This window comes from Ahaetulla prasina, chromosome 1 (assembly GCF_028640845.1).
Source record: "Ahaetulla prasina isolate Xishuangbanna chromosome 1, ASM2864084v1, whole genome shotgun sequence".
Lineage (NCBI taxonomy): Eukaryota > Metazoa > Chordata > Lepidosauria > Squamata > Colubridae > Ahaetulla > Ahaetulla prasina.
Window position 1 is genome coordinate 308,198,492 of NC_080539.1, and position 23,135 is coordinate 308,221,626.

The window sequence follows — 23,135 nt, forward strand, 5'->3', positions numbered from 1 at the left end:
CAAAGCTTTTTCCCTTTAGCTATCCTTTCTTGAATTATGACACATAGCCTCTACGCTTTCTTTTTTCTTCTCATTGTCTTTCCTTCTTCTCAAAGTAAAACAAACAAAAAAAGAAAGAAAACAATCTATATTGGGAAAGGAAGATATGATAACACATAGTGAATAAGTCAAGAGGGAATGTGAAATTGCAAACTTTCATTAACCATAGTAGGGAAAAATGCTGCATTCATTCCATGTGAAAATTATTTTCACATTTTGGCTTGGGAAAAGAAGACTACAGCAACCATAAAAGAGATTTTTTTTTCTTTTTCTTATGACCCGAGTGTACCCCTCATTTACTGAGTGCTAACAGGAAGTTTAAAATATGTCAATTTGGGTAAATAAATTCTTCTCCAAATAGACTCAAACATCAACATACTGAAAAATCCTACAGAGTATTCTTGAAGGTTAAAGGAACAGAAAAACATGTTACAAATACTTTAGTGCTTCCAAAAATGCTAATAAAATATTTATTAACATACCTATTTCCTGATCTGGGGGCTCAATATTATATCCATATCCAGCAAACGTCCGAACAGCCTCACGAAGACTATCCCTGTTTGATTTTTTAGTACGTTCATCCAATAACACATAAGGAACCAGCCGAGGATTCCGTTTGTTTTTAAGATCCTAAAAAGAATAGGCGCAATAATATAGTGCATTACAGCCCTCTCTAAGTGGTTTTACAGAGTCAGTATATTGCCCCAACAATTTGGGTCCTCATTTTACCCACCTCGGAAGGATGGAAAGCTGAGTCAACCTTGAGCCTGGTGAGATTTGAACTGACAAATTGCAGTCAGCCGGCAGTCAGCAGAAGTAGCCTGCAGTACTGCACTCTAACCACTGTGCCGCAACAACTCAATATAGCTTTGAAGTTATACAAAGCAATTCAGAACAGTACATTTTAATATTTAAATTTCTATTTTCTAGGAGTATAATTACTAAGGAAAAAGATATTCAGTTTTTGAACAGGACTGTCTTTCACATTTCTTCTCCAAATGATTGCCCAGACATGCTCCAAAAAATCTCTTAATCTCTAGAACAGATTGCACCCCTATATTGGAGTCCTTTCTATGCACCAATGTGGAGTTTTTCTTCTATATTCTGTATCTGTTTCTTTTCCTTCTGGTAATCTACCCAGAGTCATTTAGGAATTAGACTGCACTAAATAAATACAATTTATGCCCCAAAACACAGAAAGACTAAATGTGAAAATGTTTTTTTTTTAAAATACAGGCCATCCTACTATACACAACAGCAGACACAACTCCAGGTTTTTCCAATAAGTACAGTAGCTGTCAAGAATTAAGTATTAATTAAGTAATAAGCGTATTACCCAATAATATTGCTTTACATATGGTTCTTACTTTATAATGACCCAATTTTTCTTTGAAATCTTTCTTAAAGTAATTTTTACCTGTTGAATACCGTAGGTCCAGCCTTGTTTTATTCTTTCTTTTGCCCAAACATTATGTGCATTCTCTGCAAGTTTATCAACTAATATTTCTTGTGAAGGTAACAGTTTAACTTCAGAAAGATCAAGAGGAGTTGGCTTGTACCCATTTGTCATCATGTAACTGTAAACCAGAAAAAAGATGGACCTACATTTTAATTAATCAAAGAGCTGTTGAGAATATTCTGTGTACATCTATAATTTAGTAAATGTTTAGTCTACTTTAATTATTAATAGGAATTTTAAATCCAAATCAATCTGTTCTATCTTCTTTCATACTAAATTCATATATAATTCCTTAGAGAAGGAGATACTTTTGGTGTATAGTTACCACAGATCAATAATGATGTATCCCTCATATTCTTCCAAATAAGGACAAACAACTCTTCAGAAAATTAGATTATAAATTCCTGTTGCAAGTAAATAAACAAGTCCAACATATATGGTGGGGTTGTGATTCCGATTACTAATTTTTAAATTTTGAACACCTTTTATAGTTAAATAAATCCTTTAGCTTGGCCATTTTAACTGCCATGCATCAGCTGCAGACTTGAACTATTAAACAGCATTAACAATATGTCCTACTGCCTATTCTTATCCACAAGATGCAGCACCACAAAACATTTGCTTGTACCCAGAAACATATAGTTAATTAATGATTGTTCTATGTTTAATTCTTTACATGAAAAACTTCACATAAAACACCTTGTGACAATCATTGTTCTAAATGAGCTTACTTTTTAGGAAGCTTGATTTTCTTAAGATCTTCTTCTGCACCTGGATTTACATGAACAACATGGCATCCAAGGGCCAAAAGAGTTCTATAAAAATAGAATCAATTGTAAAATGTAAGTATAGCATGCATTCTAAATATGCATCCAGATATTGCATCCTAGTTATTGGAATAAGGGCAAACATCTGTTGCAAGGGAGCCTTTAGATTAGAAATTTTGCTTCTTGAGTATGCTGTACATGGTATGAATACAGCTAAGGCTAGTAATTTACCCTATGCCTTTTCTATCTTATTAAAAAGTATTATGACAAACTCTTTTCGATCAAGTTATAATGGATAGTAGAGGTCAATATTAATGGATCTTGGTGATGACCACAGAATATAGAAGATTGTAATTTTGAATATGAGGTGTACATGTTCAAGATCATGAAATTATAATGGGAATAAAAGAAGAGATAGATATGTTGTGTCTCTGGCAAACTAGCAGGAAGGAGAAGAATGTAATACATCTAAAGGAAAATGATGTGATTTTGGAGTTGATGAATACTTGTAGGGAAGTGAATAAGCAGGTTTAATTGTGAATGAAATGGAAATATTTATCAGATAATATCTTATGTAGAAAAAAACTTAAGATCAGAAAAGGGTAAAAAACTAACAAAAATGAAATTTACCATTTTAAAAATTAAGAAAAAAAATTAATTATTCTCTTGAATAATGCTAATGGGGACTAAATATATTGATAATTTGTTCAGGTTCCTTTAGGTTGTGGTCAATTCCATGCACATTCCATAGAGATTTCATGGACAAGTCCATGCTGTGCTCTGGCAACAGTAGTTCATCATAGTACTTTTCCAGGATACTTTCAATTTTCCTGCCTAGCCTACAGTCTTGGTACTTCTTGGTAGTTTCTTGTATAAAAAATGAATAGTTGAGAGCCTGCCATGAGAAATAAATCTTCCTCCACTATTATCTTGTATTGAGGTGTCTTTCTGGTCCATTTCTTAAGTGCAATTTCCAAATCCTTTCTGATAAATCCAGATCAGTTGAAATCAGAAAGATGAATTTGTCAGGACTAACAAATTGCTATCAATGGCTAAGTCTGGAGACAGCCAATTAAAAAAACAACACCTAAACAGCATGCTTTCTTAGGGAATTAAAGCTTACAGAATATAGTCCCATTGCCTCTTGAAAAAGCACCTTTGGGACAACCATGACCTGGATGACTGAGAATTTCCATAGACCTTGCAGAATAGTTTTCCTTCTGTTTTGTGACTCACTTTAGAGTTTCTGTTGACATTTGCAGATTATAGTTCTTCTCTGTTTCAGGCAATTTTGAAAATTCCACCAGACAAGGATGCTGCCTTTTATTATCATCTCGTATCTACAACGTATGAAAGAGACTATAAGTAACCTTAGAGCAACTTCTGCTCAACAAAAATAGAACCTTTTTTCCTGCAAATAAACAGTCATCCATCAGAGTTTTAAAGCAGAATAGTTTTCCTCAATCAGGTGTCTCTAAAACAGGATTATTATCCCATCATGTCAGCATGGCCACTGGAAAACTCATCTAGAGTTTTCTTCTATTTATTTATTCTACAAGTTATGGATAAATGCCCCATGTGTTGAAGCAAATTCTGACCTGCATTGCCCAGCTGTTCAAAAAGTGATGTGCAGTTGAACATACCAGGAGAAATTTTACCTGCAGCACAAAATTATACTTCTACATTCTTACCAGAGAAATTTTATGACTTATTCTATAGTCTAGATATAACTGATGTTTTGTAGAACTAAACTTTGATTCCTCATAATATTCTGCATTTCTTTTGACTTATAAAGTCATATAAAGCAACTTTAAGGCAATTGGCTAAGTGTGAACCTTTGAAATCCTGTGAAGGAGCATCAATAAAATGGAAACTTCAAGGGAGAAGATATTCATTCATTCATATTTAATTATTTATTTAATTATTTAACTATTTAATTAATTTTATATGCTGCCCTGGGCAGACGATATGGGCTCAGCAAATAACGAGGCAGAACTGGCAGTGAGGGATGGTGATTTGTTAGAGATGGATATAGTGAACCCTATTTGGAGTGATGAAAATGAGGGGGGGTTGAAAATTGAAAAATAATATTAGCATGCATTAGGAAAAGTTCATGGATAAAAATTTTCTATGTGGTCACTAGGAGTTGAAAATGACTTGATGGCACTTAATCAAATTAAGAAAAGAAGGCCACAACAACAACAACAAGAACAAAATTTTGCCCAATTCATGGAAGGAGAACTTGTGTGATCTCGGCAAAAGTCTGAAGTTTCTTATCAAGCATCTAGGTTGCCAAGTAAACCTCTATTTATGGCTGTAACAATCCATAAGCCATAAACTGGACTTATTTATTATCCTGTCATTGTGGGTATTTTTCCTTCCCCGAATGTTCCAGCTATTAAAGCTCCAACTTTTTGTTTGGTAAAATATTCCTCAGGACTGCCAATAAGTAAACGTGAGACTGCAAATCAGTAAATGTCATCTTGGAATGGAGATTATAGGTTTGCTTTAACTAAAAGCACGAAGCAGGGAAAATAAAAATGGTATGAAGTTCCTCTGCCTCCAGAGAAGACACAAGATGCCTTTACTTTGAACTCAGCTCATGGAGAATGCATCCATTCAGTTTTCATGTCGATCTTATACAATTCTCCTGATGTTTTAATTTTCCAAAACCTAGTCATTACTTCTGGAATTCTCAAGTAATCTCCCATATAGGACTATTGACCCTACTGAATATAACTCATGTGGTTCCAGACCCACCTCCTTAAAACGTATATAGACCTTGAAAACTGCACTTATGGCTTGTCTGGAAGGTACAGACTCTTGTTATGGTCTAACAATAAATTATGGTCTCAAAGTTCAAAGACTATTTGTATTACTATGTGAAGAAGTGAAAATATCTGCATGATCACAATTTTCCCTTAGTTATTTACTACTACTTATTCTCCAGATTCGTTGAAGGAAGCTCTAGAACTGAGTACAAAGAAATCAGAATTGTCCTGTTTCAGAGAAAATCTATTACTATTTTAATTTTCTCTAAGATGAATTCCTTTTTATATAACACCTTAGTTTTGTATTTGGAAAATGAAGAATAATAAAGATTCTTCCCCAATGACACAATTCTTTTGTTTTTAACTTTGTAATTAAAAAGTAAACTTAACTATTATTGTGACAAGAGTATATCTGTTTCCTGTAATTGAATAAAGCTATGTAATGAGTGATTTTTCTCACAAAGAATTCTTCATAATATACCTTGCCATAGGTCCAACCAAGTTCTATTTTATTCATTCCCCAGAGTTCATGAATATTTTCAGCAAGCTTGTCTCTAATCTTTTCAAGATGGAAAGGCAAAACAATCTATGAAAAAAATATGTAAATTTTTATCAAGATAAAAGATTTCAGCAATGTCCTCCATGTTTTCCAATTAATAATCACATAACATAATAAAATCTAAAAGTGGTTTATTACTAAATAAAGATATTCTGATAAATTAAATGTTCAGTCATTATATGTGTTATGGTATTTTAATTAAACTTACCTGATTGGTATCAATTGGACAAGGAATAAAATTAGCCTGGGAAAGAAACTGAGTAGTACCAAGCAAATCTCTAATTCCTTCAGAATCCCTCTTATATTCTTTTACTGGTTCCAATTTCATTTTTTCTTTTGGAAGCAAAGCTTCATAGCAAGGTGCATAGCTGGTAGGAGGTAAAAACTTGAACTCTCCATGGCGGCCGCCCATTAAGAAACGCACTCTAAAGAAATGGAAACATGATTTTTAACTGGCCAATAGTTTTTCTGACTAACGTTGAAAGATAACCTTCACTACATTTTCAGACATTCTCATTGTCTATCAAGGCTGATAACCTGAATAGAGATAACCGCCCTGTGAACCGCCCTGAGTTCACAGAAGGGCGGTATAGAAATGTAAATAATAAATAAATAAATAAATAAATAAATAATAAGGTAGAAGTGTATTCAAGATTAGGATTTCTTCTGCTTTGTATTTAAATATTCAATATGTTTCACCCATGATAAATTTAAACTAAAATATGTTCTCAAGAATCATCCTCTGCATCCAAGCCCATGAAATTTTTTATTAAGGCATGAACCCCCTTCTCAGAATTTCATTCCACAGGTCTGCTAAAGTATTCTGGGCTCTGGAACAGTTTATATGATTCGAGAATTAATTACTATGTAATGTGCCATACATTCTTTGTAAAAGTAATGCGCGGCTTGCACTGGCTTCCTGTGGTCTTTCGGGTGCGCTTTAAGATTTTGGTCACCACCTTCAAAGCGCTCCATGGCTTAGGGCCCGGGTACTTACGGGACCACCTGCTGTTACCTCATGCCTCCCACTGACCCGTACGCTCTCACAGAGAGGGTCTTCTCAGGGTGCCATCCGCCAAACAATGTCGGCTGGCAGCCCCCAGGGGCAGGGCCTTCTCTGTGGGAGCTCCTACGCTCTGGAACGAACTTCCTCCTGGACTATGTCAAGTGCCTGATCTTTGGACCTTTCGCCATGAGCTGAAAACGCACTTATTTATTCAAGCGGGACTGGCTTAATATTTTTAATATTTTTAAATTTTTAACTGGGGTTTTATTATTTTAGGGTTCATAATTTTAAATTTTAAATTTTTAAATGTTGGCCATTTTTTCTAATATGCTTGGTTTTAAATTGTTGTTTTAATTGTATATTTTTGTGTTTTTTATCTTTTGGCTGTACACCGCCCTGAGTCCTTTGGGAGAAGGGCGGTATAAAAATTTAATAAATAAATAAATAAAATAATAGTGGATGTTGAACAGTAGTTAAAACATGTGGGGTACTTTTTTTGATTAAAGAAAGTAAAGATTTTAGTAATACTAAAATATACATGAGAATTACTGGTAGATACTCTGAAAATTCTGTTGTTGTTTCTGATAGGGTAACCTTTTAAAAGAATATTATTTATAATGAGATTTCCAGAAAATTACAATATATTATGATTCCCATAATAAACTTCTTTATTCTGTTATTCACACACAAAGTAAAAGTCATAAAATAAATATAAATTGAATCTAATATTATCTTGCAAACTATGAGTTCATTAGAGAAGCACAAGATTACAAGGCACAATGATGCAAATATTAATAATAAAGTTTAACGAAAAGTATCTCTTAACTAGAAATGACACAAATGATCAGAACACTCATTTCAACACATCTTATTAGGCTTGTTTGCTAACTGCCTGAGCAGATGTGAGGACATTTCTAGAGGATATTTCATGTCAAATATAGAATTTTTTTCCTGCAACACTACATTGAGTCTTAGATAGAGGAGCCCTCCAGCATCACTATTTAACACACCACCTGTTCAATTATAAAAGACAGAAGGCATTTATCTCCAAGATGTTGACTTTTCATGTCAACACATCTAGACTGTTATATTTTCTTTCGGCATGTGAGATTGATATATTTGCTAGATTCTTTCATTCTATTTTTCAGCACACAGTGCATTTATCTACCTAACCTAAAGGCTTTCCAAGAAACACAAAACCTATACCTGCCCAACAATCACTGTAATTTTTATGTATGGTAAACAAAACGTATAGAAAGCAAAATGCCACTGAAAAACCCAACTAATGAGCAAAGGGGGGATGCTTTAAAATTCCCTGGAGATATCTTCCAAATCTTTTAGTATTCTGCCAATCTCCAATATGGAGTCACATTTTAACTCCCATAGTTAAATGGGTAGTTACAGGTTTAAATTCTAATTTAATTAGCATATAATTTCTATTCTAATTTCAGCCACATAATTGCAAACCTATTTGCAATTTGTACTGAAAGTTTGAAATCATACATCAGAGGCCTGCTTCTTAGTTCAGGCTATGATTGGGTTTATTTTACTCAGTTTATTATTAGCAAAAACAATAATAAAAGATTATATGGCATGTTGATGAGAAAAACATTTATTAAGGCATATATTTTATATAATATCAGGTGCATGAACATATAAACTACAGAAGCTTATACTCTAATAAAGATATTACAGTAATCTTTAAGAGGTCATTTTGCTGCAGCTTGGACAAAGCAACAACTATTTCTCTGGAGATCATAATAATATTCTTCCAGTAAAGGTTTTACAAATGCATTCTTTATGTTGGAAGTCAATTGCTTAAAATAACTCCTTAGTGAATATTCTTACCAGAGTAAATCTGATTTCGAAAATAATACTGGAAATTTCGGCCTGGAGGTTATTTCAGACAAATGACATTTTGTTGAGAAATGAGGTAGTTATTCACTAAGTTTGGTAACACAGAAATAAATTTTCCTTAAGAATATTTCTATCAGAGAAAGTCATTGGAAGTCTATATAAAAATTTAACCACCCTTCAAGCAAATGGGATGTTTGCTGTCTAAATATATTAGGTACAGGAATGGACATTATATGGCTAAGTTTTAGGACTGGGCAATGATCTATATTTAAAGGGAAAAATAAATTTGGTTTCAGGATACACATATTACATCTGTTACCAAACTAAGGAAGTGTTTTGTGTGATTATATGATTGCCGCCATGCAATCCCAGGAAAAGGACAGCATCCTACCTGTTGCCAAGTGTAACATGAACATTGTCCCAAAATAGAATAGAATAGAATAGATTTTTTTTTATTGGCCAAGTGTGATTGGACACACAAGGAATTTGTCTTGGTGCATATGCTCTCAGTGTACATAAAAGAAATGATTTGATTTGAAATGATGAAGATACGTTCATCAAGGTACAACATTTACAACACAAATGATGGTCAATATATCAATATAAATCATAAGGATTGCCAGCAACAAAGTTACAGTCATACAGTCATAAGTGGAAAGAGATTGGTGACGGGAACAATGAGAAGATTAATAGTAGTGCAGATTTAGTAAATAGTTTGACAGGGTTGAGGGAATTATTTGTTTAGCAGAGTGATGGCCTTCAGGAAAAAACTGTTCTTGTGTCTAGTTGTTCTGGTGTGCGGTGCTCTATAGCGTCATTTTGAGGGTAGGAGTTGAAACAGTTTATGTCCAGGATGTGAGGGATCTGTAAATATTTTCACGGTCCTCTTCTGTTTTTCCTTGACATGCACACCTATGCACCCACCAAATCACCTTTTCCCCAGTTTATCCTAAACCTTATTCCTTCTCCAAACGTTTCCTTTTCAACTCAGTTTTGCTAAGGAACAAAAAGTCTATTATTTGCATTCTCTAAAGTGTCTTAGACTACATGGCTATCTCTTTAAGAATCCAAATAGTTTGAAGAGAATAACAATAGCACTTAGACTTATATACCACTTCACAGTGCTTTACAGCCTTCTCTAAGTGGTTTACAGAGTCAGCATATTTTCCCAACAATCGGGGTCCTCATTATACCAACTTGGAAGGATAGAAGGCTGAGTAACGTGAGCTGGTGAAACTAGAACTGCTGAACTACTGTCAGTCGGCAGTCAGCAGAAGTAGCCTATAATAATGCATTCTAACCGCTATGCCATCAGGGCTCTTAGAATAATATTTAATGATACCTGGGATGAGCAGGTTCCCAAAGTTTACTTTTATTAAAGCAAACTGTCGCTAAAACTACCAAAAATGATTGAAAATCCACTCTGTAAAACTGGCCATTGTATACTAGTGTACAGGCCACAGGAACCTATATTAGACAGTGTAAAGAATGGGAAATATTTTTAAAATGGAACCTCACCATTTGATGCTCTAAACTCCAGTCTGGCAAGTTTCAGGAAAAAAATAGGATTGGGGAACTTTAGCTCACCAGTTCTTATCAGAGTCTTGATTGCAGAAAATATGACTTCTGCAACAGAATTATTAACACTTGGAATACACTACCTGACTCTGTGGTCTCTTCTCAAAATCCCAAAAGCTTTAACCAAAAACTGTCTACTATTGACCTTACCCCATTCCTAAGAGGAGTATAAGGGGCGTGCATAAGAGCACAAAAGTGCCTACCGTTCCTGTCCTATTGTTTCCTTTCATTATATCAAATTAATATAGTTATTGCATACTTTTGCTCATATATATGCTTATATGATATGTAGTTATTTTATATTGATGCTTGTGTATATTGTTGTGACAAAATAAAAATAAATAAATAAACAAAAAGTACAACTCTCAGCTTCCCTCACTGTTGGGTAAATTAGTGGAGCTGCCATCCAGCAATATCTGGAAAACTATAGATTGTCTCATACCACCATAAAGAATGCCTAGAAACTGAATATAGCATGAAATGCGGGACTGGACTGATTTTTTAGATTTTTTAAATTTCTAAATTTTAAATTTTAAATTTTTTAATCTTCTGTAATTTTATATGGGGTATTTTAGGTTGGTCAATTCGACGGTTTTATTTCGGCCACTATTGAATAGGTATTTTAAATTGATTTTTAACTTTGTATACTTATTGCTTTTTATCTTGGCTGTACACCGCCCTGAGTCCTTCGGGAGAAGGGCGGTATAAAAGTTTAATTAATAAATAAATAAATAAATAAATAAATAAATAGAAAATAAAATAGGAAGGAACAAACAATCCAATATAGTTTTCAATTACTGTTATTATAGCATATTGCTGAATAATAGGGAATGTTAAAGGGAATGTTGTCGTTTAAGGGAAGAATATAGGAAAGGTAAGATTAATAAATCATACACCATACAAGTGTATCATTGTTTGTTTAATCTTTGTATGTCAGAAGAGAACTTGACCTCTTGTCACCACTGCCAAAGAAAAATAGTATCATCTTCAAGCAGTTCTCCAGTGATATATAAGAGGGAGTGAATAATTTCACATAGGTCGTGAAAAAGCTCAACAGTTCATAATGAGTTCATTTAGTATAAGATTTGGGAGAATCCAAATAAAAAATAGGCAGTGTTAAAATTCTCTTTCATTTTACATATTCTGATTTTTTTTAAAAAAATCTGGATTTTCTGAGAATGTTTGACAAATGTAAATTACCTTAGAGTACATTAACCCTACTAAACAATATTCAATACAATTGTTTGGAACTGTTGATATGAAAGCAGAATCTTCCTTACTTGACACCAGCTGAGAAGCTCACCACAGGGAAAAAAAGTCCATCCGTGTTGAAGTTTTCAAACATTCCTTGCACTGGTTGTCCATTAATACGGAAAGAAATACTGGGTGCCCCTAAATCCAAGCAACAGCTGACCACATCATCAGATGCTAATAAATGCTGATTCACAGATGCAACAGCCCTGGATATTCGACCTAATAAGCAGAAAATCATAGGGAAAAATGATCTAAGAAATGCTGGGGAAGAACTGTGAAATTTCCATGATATTTTTTAAAAAATCACATTAAATAAATTGTTTTTGCAAGAGTAAAAAGTGAAAAATATTTAGAAACTGGAATATTGTTCCACTTTACAGACATATGTATGTATGTATGTATGTATGTATGTATGTATGTATATTACAGATCTGGATGCAATTATCTTTTCAATGGCATAGTCCTAATTTTATAGTGCCATTCTTGGCACACATAAATGAATATTTTAAAGAAAAACAGAAATCATATGGTTGCAGGAGGATAATGTCTATTATTGTTAAATGCAAATTTGCATGTCATTCTTTTTAGTCATCTATGGAATTATTTTTGAATTCCATAGGCAGGCAGCATCTAGTGCAAGATGAAAAGTAAACTTATTTTTGTCTTTCCATTATTTAATTGTTAATGCTATGAATTTCCAATGTTCTGTTCAATTTAACAAAACAAGAGTTTTTGGTGTGCAATCCCCAAGGTGATAGAGGGAGCCCCTCGTGGCTCCCATGTGACACCTCTCCTGCGCAGACTGCACTGGCTACCTGTGGCCTTTCGGGTGCGCTTCAAGGTTTTGGTAACTATCTTCAAAGCGCTCCATGGCATTGGGCCAGGTTACTTACGGGACCGTCTACTGCCACCGATTGCCTCCCACCGACCCGTGCGCTCTCACAGGAAGGGACTCTTCAGGGTGCTGTCCGCCAGGCAGTGCCGGCTGGCAACGCCCAGGGGAAGGGCCTTCTCTGTGGGGGCCCCCACCCTCTGGAACGAACTTCCCCCAGGACTTCGCCAACTTCCTGACCTTCGAACCTTTCGCCGCGAGCTTAAGACACATCTATTTATCTGCGCAGGACTGGATTAGAATTTTAAATTTTAAATTTGGTTTTTACGGGGTTTTATTATTTTATTATGGTTTTAATATTCGGCCGTATTTAATAAGTTTTTTAAATTGGGGTTTTAACTTGTACTTATATGTATGTTTTACTAGGCTGTAAACCGCCCTGAGTCCCTTGGGAGATAGGGCGGTATAAAAATATGATTAAATAAATAAATAAATAAATAAGAATTTAAACTTTGTTTGTCTGATTGCTGTTCATTGGATTCTAAGCATAGCTCCTAAACCAGGGGTGTCCAAACTTTTTTTGGTGAGGGCCAAATACAGAAAAATAAGCAAAGGCCCGGGCCACACCATTGAACGGGGGGGGGGGTCCTAAAATTTTTTCGTACCAGTTCTGTGGGCGTGGCTTATTTTGGGGTGTGGCTTGGTGGTCATGTGACTGGTGGGCGTGGCTAACTGCTCATGTGACTGAGTGGATGTGGCTATAGGCATAGAACAGGGGTGTCCAAACTTGGTCTCTTTAAGACTTGTGGACTTCAACTCCCAGAGTCCCTCAGCCAGCAAAGCTGGCTGAGGAACTCTGGGAATTGAAATCCACAAGTCTTAAAGAGACCAAGTTTGACACCAATCTTAACTTTGTTTTGTATTTGGTATGAACTTGAAACTCCCTTCGTTATTCCCTGCCCAAGGGGTGGAGGCGCGAGGAGCCTCACCAGGCGGCCCGGGGAAGGCGAGGGTACAACTCCTGGGGTCGGGCACGGCCAGCAGCCTCTTTCCTGCTTGCCGCCGCCTCCTCCGCCCCCTCCCTTCGTTATTCCATGCCCAAGGGGTGGAGGCGCGAGGAGCCTCACCAGTCGGCCCGAGGAAGGCGAGGATAGAACTGCTGGGTTCGGGCACGGCCAGCAGCCACTTTCCCGCTTGCCGCCTCCTCATCTGTTTGTCGATGGCTGTCACTGCCGCCACGCGTGTCCGACATGGGGAGGCGCGAGGAGCCTCGCCAGGCGGCCCGAGGAAGGCGAGGGTAGAACTGCTGGGGTCAGGCACGGCCAGCAGCCTCTTTCCCACTCACCGCCTCCTCCGCCCCCTCCCTTAATTATTCCCCGCCCATGGGGAGGAGCCGCGAGCCTCGCAGCGCGAAAAGGGCCATATTAAATTATACTTTCAGAATTTGCTGCGGGCCAATAAAAACTGACCCGCGGGCCGCAGTTGGCCCGCGGGCCGCAGTTTGGACACCCCTGTCCTAAACAAAGCCAAACAAAATAGATATTATAGCTCCCAAATAAAACTGAACAAAATAAATAAACAAATGAATAAGACTAGAGATACAAAACAAATACAGATGGAGTATTAATTCTTTTTGCCCCCCTTCAAGTGTAATTCAGCTTTATAGATACTCAATTTTGAACACTGACTGTTAAGGCAGAAAAAAGTATTCTTTCAAGGAGGCAAAAAAAAAATCCTTAAAAATAAAAATAAAACAATTCTGCTTTGTAAACGTATTTATAAACGTATTTGCGGCAGTTCACATTTTAAATCATTTTAAATCAGTTCTTACCAGACCACAGATGAAGTCCATCAAAGCCATAGGAGTACAGGTCATCACCAACACCATTTCCTCCCCATCCTTCCCCACCTCCGGGATAAGGAGCATAGCCTGATGTTGAGGCCCATCCAACCCGCAAATGTGTAGGTTCTGCTGTCAAAAATGGCTCCACTTGATCAATGATTAGTTCAAAGTACCATTTCTTATACTGGGCCGAGCCCTCAGCAATTCCAAGAAATATGTTTGGCCTTATGCTAAAAAAGAAGAGAATGAGAACCATATAAAACACACTGTAGTAAAATATATACCATAATTCGGGGTTCAGGAAGAAAGCTTTCTCTACTCTTATCCCCACCCTATGGAATATTCTCCCCTCCAGGGTGAACCCCACTCTCTTGGCCTTTCAAAATTTGGCTCTCCCAACTTGGAGCTTGAAGAGTGGGATTCACCCCTGGAAATGGTTAGTGTTAGAAGGTGATCCCTCTGCCTTTTATCTTATTCTTTGTTTTTTTTATTTAGCTCCCATTTTATTTATATATTTGATTATTATATAGTTTTTATGCTTTAGTTATAAACTGCCCAGAGTCATTCTGAGAGTGAGATAGGCAGTCCCTAAATTTGATAAATAAATTAAAATAAGCCTGTGTACCTCGATATCATGCTAACCATAGTTAATATATCAAAACGTTGTTTTCAAACTAATATATAAGGGTAAAATCACTATCCAAATTATCCTTCTAAATAATAATTCATGAGTATTATACCTTGCTTCTAGGACATTCACCTGTTCTGTGTTCAAGGCTGTCTCCTATAACTCAATTTTACTGACAAGTCAAAGATGGAATGTGATGAAATGCATAAGTAAAATCCCGGAAAAAATCACAGATCCTACAAAGCATATAATAGACAAAGAACTGCAGTGTATCCTCACATAGAATATTAGTTGTGACTGATTTTTCTGCTCAATTCCTGTTACAGAGATGAAATATTTTAATAAACATAATTGATATACAATTATACCTTGTCACATCATTCACCAGCCGTGTTTGCAAGAGCAGATCTCTTCGAGGAAGAAGATTGTCACATATTAAGTTCTGATTAGCACGCACTGCTACACCATTACAGAGACAAAGAGAGCACAGGACATCAAGAACCTAGAAAACATTCATAGAAGTGGATCTTAGAACTATAGAGCATAATACAATGCTAGTTTCAAGGAGTTTTAATTTCACTTCTAAAGAAATCTAGCTAGAAATCTAATACAGTCATTATGGTACATTGCTCAGTCATTCAGATATTTGGCATGTTTGTCTACCTATCGAGTGTTTTGCAAAGATCTGGGACATCCATATCTATTCTTATTCTTATTATTCTTACACTTACTCTTATTCTAGAATGGAGGAAAAATAAAGGAATATTAATTAATAATTTTTTTAAAAAAATTACAAAACTGGCATAATACAGACTTTGGTAGTTCACTTGTAAAGAACAGAATTCCAAACAAGTTTTTACAATAAATTAAACTAATTAAATTAGGTAAAATTAACCAATGTAGAACATGAAATTCAGAGAAGCCTATTATCAAAGCTAGACCAAATGCCTCTGACCCTGTATCTTTTCCTCTATATCAAACAAAAAAGTTTTAAGGCCACCATTAAAACCAGAAAATCATCCATAAAACACAGAGTAAGGAGCTGATTCTAAAGCTGTGAGGCTAGGACTTGAAAGGCTCTCACCCTTAAATTTACTGTCAGAGTAGTGGACATAGCCAAAATGCCAATGATGTCAAATAATGCATTTTGTGGGGATGTTTCTTCTCAACAATACCTCAAAAGCCAAAAATAAGTTTGTATCATGTTATCCGGCCCTATAGAGACTATGTGGTGCATAGATACATGAGAGAAAAAAGAGATTGCAAAAATCCAGACTATAGTACTTTGAACCCAGAAGCAAGAATAGGTGGGGAGGCCTTCCACTAAAGTATTGCAGTAGTCAAGGCATGACACAATCAGAGCGTGAATGAGAAGTTTTGCTTCATCAGGTGTCAAGAATTGGAAAATACATCAAATGCTTTACAGTTAAAAATGGCAGATCTTCACAGTAGCCACAACAAATAACTGCAGGATAATTTATTATCCACCTGCAGGCATAAATTCCTGGCAACTGATATGGAGGCAATCTCATAGCCCTGGAGACAGATGGAATTTGTTTTTTGCAAAACACTAAGAGCTCTGTTTTGTCTGAGCTCAAGATAATGGGCAATCATCCAAGATGAAATTTGTTGTTAAAAAACCCCAATTCATTGGAATTCTATGTCACTGAATTCAAACTTGGAAGAATATCAGTAAATTTGGGTATGATCAGAGTAGATGTGATATCAAAAGCCAACTCTAGTATTAAGTTACTCTAAAGAAGGGTATAAAGCATAAAGGGAACATGACCCAGGAGTGAACCTTGAACAATACCAATTGTAAAGGGAAATTTCCAATAACAAGAGCTTTTAAAGAAAACAGGAAAAGAAGGGGATAAAAAAGACAAAAACTAGGAAGAAAATATTTGATGGTTAATCATATTAAACATAGCTGATTATCTAAGAGCAGCAGCAAAATCAATAGATACTGTTCATCATTCAACAATTCAGAGAGCTGTCTCAGTGGCAGGACCAGATCAACATCCTGACTGAATGGAACCACAAAGCTTATGATGAGTAGGATAGGTCTCTAGTTAAGAGAGAACAACTTCAGGATTTTTAAAGAAAGGAGACATAGAGCGGGAGCTAGACAGAATGTTGAAGGCTTTTTTTTTCTGATCAGCAAATAATAAAGAGTTCAGTCAAAAATGTAAAATGGATGGAAGAAAAAAAGGAACAAAGGAAGGAGGAAAAGACATCCAATTGGCAACTTGCCCAATGAATAGGTGAATATGCAGGGCTTAAACTGGTGAAAGGATGAGAACATGTCCTGCCCACAAGCGCTTTCACAAGCATTCACTGAAATGCTTGATGAGCAGTTTCTGCTATAAGGAAAGTTTTGGCTCTCACTTGTTTACCCAAATATTTGAGCACAGCTTTTCTGAAACAGCACTGAGGAGGAGATCCTTTTAAATGCCAAGAGAAGTAGCAGAGTTGAGCCTTAAAGCTATTGCTTCAATTTATTCTCTAAACAAATAAGCCTGTACAACATTTTTCTTTTCTTAAATATAAGCATATTTCTTCAGAAGTCTCCACTGCATTCCTCCAGATTCTGTTCCATCATTCAGACAGTTTCCATATTCACTTATTTGGGGACTAAGCCCTAGTGACTTCACTGGGACTGAATAAAATACATAAGATTATGCTGTTCATGTCCAATAATATGAACTTCTATATGTATGGCCAGTAGGGGCACAAATACTTTTAAAAAATTATTTATACATGAGATGTTTGAAATCTGCAAATCCTGCTGCTTTTTAAACTTGCTAAATAGCTTATTGGCATAGATGCTAATGGTATCCAAGATAATCAATGTTCTAGTTATCTAAAATTTGAAAGATATGTGAAATGTTTTTAACATTCTTGGCTATTTTCTGGAAAGTTGGATTTTTTTTTCTATAGGAACTTTACACATTCCAGAGGACTAAAGGATCTTCTCAGGTACATATTTAGGCATACATGTTGACTCCAAGCAGAGCACAACAATTGTGTACTGCCTTCTAGTAATCAACATATAAAAACATCACACAGGATATAAAAATAGACAAATTCTCCTCCTCATGGAATGGAATGAGGAGCAAGTCATGTAAAACCTCATAAAATAAGAGCACAAGATAATATAACATCTATATAACTCTGTCTGGACTGTATATAGCATTTTAAAGACAGTTTACATAGAGCAAACCAATTTGTTACTTATATGTCCACAGTCAGAAAGAAATTGCTCCTGAGAATCTAATAGTAGCCTAAGCAAAGAAAAAAAAAACTTCTATTTAAATTTTCACATTTGTTTTGTGGCAAAAGAGCAGGTTTTTATAACAATGTGCTCACTTCTATTTTAATACAATTTACAGGTGTTATAACAATTTTTGTTTTGTTTATAGAATATGTTGCATAGAAAAGATGCATCTTGCATTTCTAAAACATACCTTATGGTTGCGTCCATGCTTATCCAACAGGGAGATGATGGATTTTATGTGGCCTTCATCTATCAAATTTAAAGCTTCTGGGCTTTCAATCAAGATACAATGCAACACTTCTAAAATACCTGTTTGAATGCCAGGGACAAATAGATTATTTTGAGTTTCAGGGGTAAAATCCATAACATATAATTCAAGCTCTGAAAAAAATATAAATGAAAGGAAAAAAAAACCCCTTCTTTAAGCTCTTTAAAAATGCTTAAAATTTAAAAATTGAAGATGCCTGAAATAGGCAGCCAGCTTCAAGAAAACAAAATAACTTAGATGTGGATTTTTCTTTTACGGTATTTTTATCTGAGGACAGATAACAAATTAAGGAACAACTGAACCGAAAAGGAAGCTATCTTTAGAAACATAAATCCCTTAGCCCTAAAGCTAAATCTAGCAGTAGAATTTCATTCATTCTTAAGAGTTTCTGTTCAGTTTCTGTCTGGGTCTAAATTAAAAACAATATTTTTCTCAATATATTTGATCAATAACATTTTTCTTATTAATTCAAGAAATGTGTGAATCTTCTATACCAAGCAAAAAAACCAGCTTTTATTTGAATAGTGTGGTAGAATCTAAATAGTACTGTACTGTAAATACCTCAGTGCATTATATCATTATAGGAATTAATGTGTCAGATAACTTCCTTGAAAACAGGATGGATAGTATGGGGAATTCTTGAATTTAAATCCATAATTAGAGTTAACAGCCGTTTTTTACGTTATGGAAAAGTAGACTGGTATATCTCACCTGAAGAAGACTCTTGTCTGTCTAATTTACTAATCAACCAATCAAGATTATTGGAAAACTGGGCACAATTGTTTCTGTTACCACAAATGAGAGCAGCTGAAAGATAGATTTGAAATGATCAGTTAACTATAGACACAGATATTTTAGAATAAATACGAAATATAAACTATGTCTCCATCAACTACATATTGATATTCAGGATATATTCATTATATGCTTTTCTGTATATTCTAGACATAAAAGGAATATAGTTTACTGGTACCTTCACTAGGCATAATTGATTATTACTGTTCCAGTAGGCATTAAATATTTCTAACACTGGATAAATATTTGATACCATTAACCCATCATCTCCAGCTCTAAATTCATTGTTACATTGTTCTGGATTTAATGACACAAAACTATTCGAAAAGTCATTAATGGCTTCTGATTACTGCTAGTTATAAATGTAAGACTCAATAAAACTTTTAATTCTGTAATCAATAAAGAAAGAATTAATTTCAATACATGTACATTATTTGAAATATTTTGATCTAATCAAGAACCTATTTTCTATATATTTGTACATCTGAGCTATTGCTTATTTATATAAGAGTTTATTAGGCAATTGAGTTTTTAAAAAGCACAATCAAATCTACAAATAAAATAGTTTGTTTTCAAAACTGTCTCTAACATTCCTAAATTTCCACAGATGAAGATTTCATGCAGCTGCAGAAAAGGCTCACAGTTCTTAGGTAAGGCACTGTAGAAGAAAAAATATTATTCAGCAGTTTCTGCATCGCTAAAGTAGATGACAATGAAAAATTCAGCAATCTTCAACAGGAAGAGATAAAAACAGTGAGAGTTACCTACTTTTAATACATTTGTTAATTATTACTAAACTTCAGAAAGAGAATGGTAATAACAGTGAAGAAAAATATGAATCTGAAAGCAGGGTAAGAATGTGGCCTGGTATCTTTCTAATTTGTCTTCAAATTCTGTTTCATCTCTGTTTTTTTTTGCTCACATACATTTCTCAATCATAAAAGGGAACCACATTTAGCACTGATGACATTACCTAGTTTGGTAATGAAACATCTGCAAGAAAATAACCAAGCTCAGAGAGCACCAATTCAACTCTCAACTACAAATACTCTCTTCTATCGAAAACCACATTTAAAAAAATTAAAGTACATTATTAAAATTATTTTATTAACATAACCATGACATAAATTGCAATCATCTAATAACTTGTTGATTTAGTTTTAGTGTTGGTTCTAATGTACTATTCATTATGGGGGAAATTATTTAGCTCCTCTGATTTAATTCAAAATTTTCTCCAAAATCTCATTGAACTCTGCATGATTTACTTCAACATTTATGTTTACACCGTATAACTCACCTAATAACTTGTAAAGAAGATTCAGAATTTCTTTCCACGCTGCGCCATTTTCTTCTCTACCAACCCCTGTAAAATGAGCGGTACTATAGTATACATTTAATCGATCGATGCAGTTCAGAACCAATGCCAGCATCCCCTGTAAAAACATAATTAGAAATACTCTTTGTATCTTCAAGTATATATTCCTTTTTACATAAATGTTTAAACAAGGAGTTCAAATACAGTATTGAACGATAAAATACTGGATATAATACATTTTCTTCCCAGAAAGAAAATAACTAGCTGTAAATGCGCGAGAAGATAGATTTCAATGATACAAAAGCAGCCACTGTAACTATCATTTTGCTTAAAGTAGTCATAAAGGTCTCATCTGGACCAGAGTCATAAAATTAGAGAGAGGAAAGCACTCCTTTTTCCCCAGAGCCACTTCCCCAATAGAAAATCATCCTGCCGTCTCCATTAGCAAATTGGATTGCTGCACACCCCTATGTCAGACCTTGACACCCTACTCTGAAACTCAGTTTGGAATCAACTATTGGTAGAATGTATGCAGAAATGAGAACATCTGTGGCAACTAGATTCTCTAATCATATTACTTCTATTTTGCACTGATTACACTGGTTGCCTTTTCAATTGCAAGTCCAATTAGGGGGCTGGTACTGACTTCCAAACCCTTTGCAAATGCTTTGCAATCCATTTATCCGTATTATAATGTTCCTGCTCAAGGATTATGATCGCATCTGAAGCTCTGCTCTTTGTTTTATCAGAAATTACTCCACCAGGGACAAGGCCTTTTCTTTTTCTTGGTTTTACACCTCCAAAATCTTCTCCTTCAGAAATATTTTCTTGTTGGTTCTTACATAGATGACAGACTATGTCAGTGATGGCGAACCTTTTCAGCACCGAGTGCCGAAAAGGGAGCACTTCGTACGGCTCGTCAGGGCCACAACCAGGAAGAGGAGCTGCCCAGGGGGCATGTGGATAAGGTACTTCCGGTTTCCGGCACACGCATGCTGGCCAGCAAGTCTTTTGGTTACTGCCACGCATGCTCACATGCCGATCAGCTGGCTGGTGCGCACGCTTATGATGGAAAACAGAAGACCAGCTCTTCTGGTTTCCGTCACTGCTGCATGCACAAAGGCCAGCTGATCATCATGTGTGCATGCATGCCAGAAACCCAGTGTTGTGGTTCGTCAGCAGCCTATGAAGCACCAATGGGGTCGGACAGCGATGAGACTGAGGTGAGGCAAGGGCCATCGGGTAGTGAGGTGCGGACTCCAGAGCCTCCAGAGACTGATAGTAGTGAGGCAGAGGAACAGGAGGAGCCTGTTCCTAATGCACGCATGAGAAGAGCTACCAGAAGGCAAGAGCAGCTCAAGCAGAGACGACAACTCGGGAGTAGGGCCAAGAGATGATTGGCCCCTTCCATAAGGCTTAAAACAGACCAGCACCAGCATTTGGCCTTTGCCGGAAAACAACATTGTAGCTGCGACTTCTGCTCCGTCTTCGGCATCATGTATATCTTTGTTTTGTGGCTTCTGGACATTTGCCAGGAAGGGCCTTTGGGAGTTTGCCTAATTGGACTAAGGTTTGTAAGATAACTGAAGAATTTGTGTTTGGGAGGCATTTGTTTTACTTTGAGTTGAAGGACGCTGGGAATGAAGTAATTTCCAGCTGTTCAAATAAAGTTTGTTTTTTTCCACAGACTAAGTTTATTACTACCTACTTGGGCCTAGGTCACAACACCCAGAAGAGGAATGGGTGATGCTGCAAATGCCAGGCAACATGGCTCCGTGTGCCACTTCAGGTATACGTGCCATGGGTTCGCCATCCCGGGACTATGTCTTCCAATCTTTGGAATCGTTCATTTATGATCCTTTTACCTATATTCATTGTAATGATTTTATTGCTCTTGTTATTTTTACTGATACATTTGTGGCTTTAAATGTATGTGTTCATTGTTTTCTTCTTTATCATAATTTTGCTTACTGAATACTACAAACAGTAGAACACAAATATGCTCTATATTATTACTACTATTAATAATAACAAAATAGCAACAGCAATGAAGTGTGGGTTGTGTGAAAAGATAATTAATAATATTATTATAATAATAATGTATTAAATTTATATGCCACCCAACTGTCAGCAAAAATGACAAAACCAGATGGGAACAAAGAAATATATCCACCTAGAACATCATTTTTTTCAAATTGTTAAAATCAGTTTTAAAATTATTAATTATTTCTGTGAATTACAAAGGGGAAGATTTAATCCCTCAGTCAGGGAACTCTACAGTTGCTTTTAAACAGAAAATCACAAATTATATCTCATCGACCAGCCCTTCTTTAAACAAATTCTTACGTATGATGCTTCATATTCATCTAAGCCACAGTTGTCAAATTCAATTTCATTGACGGCCGCATCAGGATTGTGTTTGACCTTGGGGGCCAGAAGAGCATGGACGGGAAGGCGTGGACAGGGGGTCTGGACAGCTCAATGTCAGTCATGTTGGGGGCGCCTGGGGTGGCCTGAGTGCTCTGCCAGCAAAAAACGGGTTCCCAAGCTCTGTTTTTGGCTGTGATGACTTCCTGCAATCCCCTGCCAGCGAAAACAAAGCTCAGGCCAGTCCTTTGCTGTTTCTAGAGCGGCCCCATGGACCAGATTTTTTTGTTTTTGTTTACATTTATACCCCGCCCTTCTCCGAAGACTCAGGGCGGCTTACAGTGTATAAGGCAATAGTCTCATTCTATTTGTATATTTTTACAAAGTCAACTTATTGCCCCCCCAACAATCTGGGTCCTCATTTTACCTACCTTATAAAGGATGGAAGGCTGAGTCAACCTTGGGCCGGGCTCGAACCTGCAGTAATTGCAGGCTTTGTGTTCTTAATAACAGGCCTTAC

General features: G+C 35.9%; 1 protein-coding gene across 1 annotated transcript in view; it reads right to left on the minus strand.

Annotated features, from left to right (window-relative positions):
• The window catches only part of RYR3 (ryanodine receptor 3), a 343,388-nt gene that overhangs the window by 194,911 nt on the left and 125,342 nt on the right, over positions 1 to 23,135 (minus strand). Inside the window, exons 14-25 of the mRNA XM_058162131.1 lie at positions 20,231 to 20,366; positions 18,850 to 18,945; positions 18,061 to 18,179; positions 14,962 to 15,095; positions 13,954 to 14,195; positions 11,317 to 11,509; positions 5,804 to 6,020; positions 5,518 to 5,622; positions 3,502 to 3,605; positions 2,230 to 2,313; positions 1,457 to 1,616; positions 522 to 669 (exon numbers count right to left, since the gene is read on the minus strand). Coding sequence (XP_058018114.1) covers positions 522 to 669; positions 1,457 to 1,616; positions 2,230 to 2,313; positions 3,502 to 3,605; positions 5,518 to 5,622; positions 5,804 to 6,020; positions 11,317 to 11,509; positions 13,954 to 14,195; positions 14,962 to 15,095; positions 18,061 to 18,179; positions 18,850 to 18,945; positions 20,231 to 20,366 — 1,738 coding nt within the window. The remainder of the gene's footprint in view (positions 1 to 521; positions 670 to 1,456; positions 1,617 to 2,229; positions 2,314 to 3,501; positions 3,606 to 5,517; positions 5,623 to 5,803; positions 6,021 to 11,316; positions 11,510 to 13,953; positions 14,196 to 14,961; positions 15,096 to 18,060; positions 18,180 to 18,849; positions 18,946 to 20,230; positions 20,367 to 23,135) is intronic.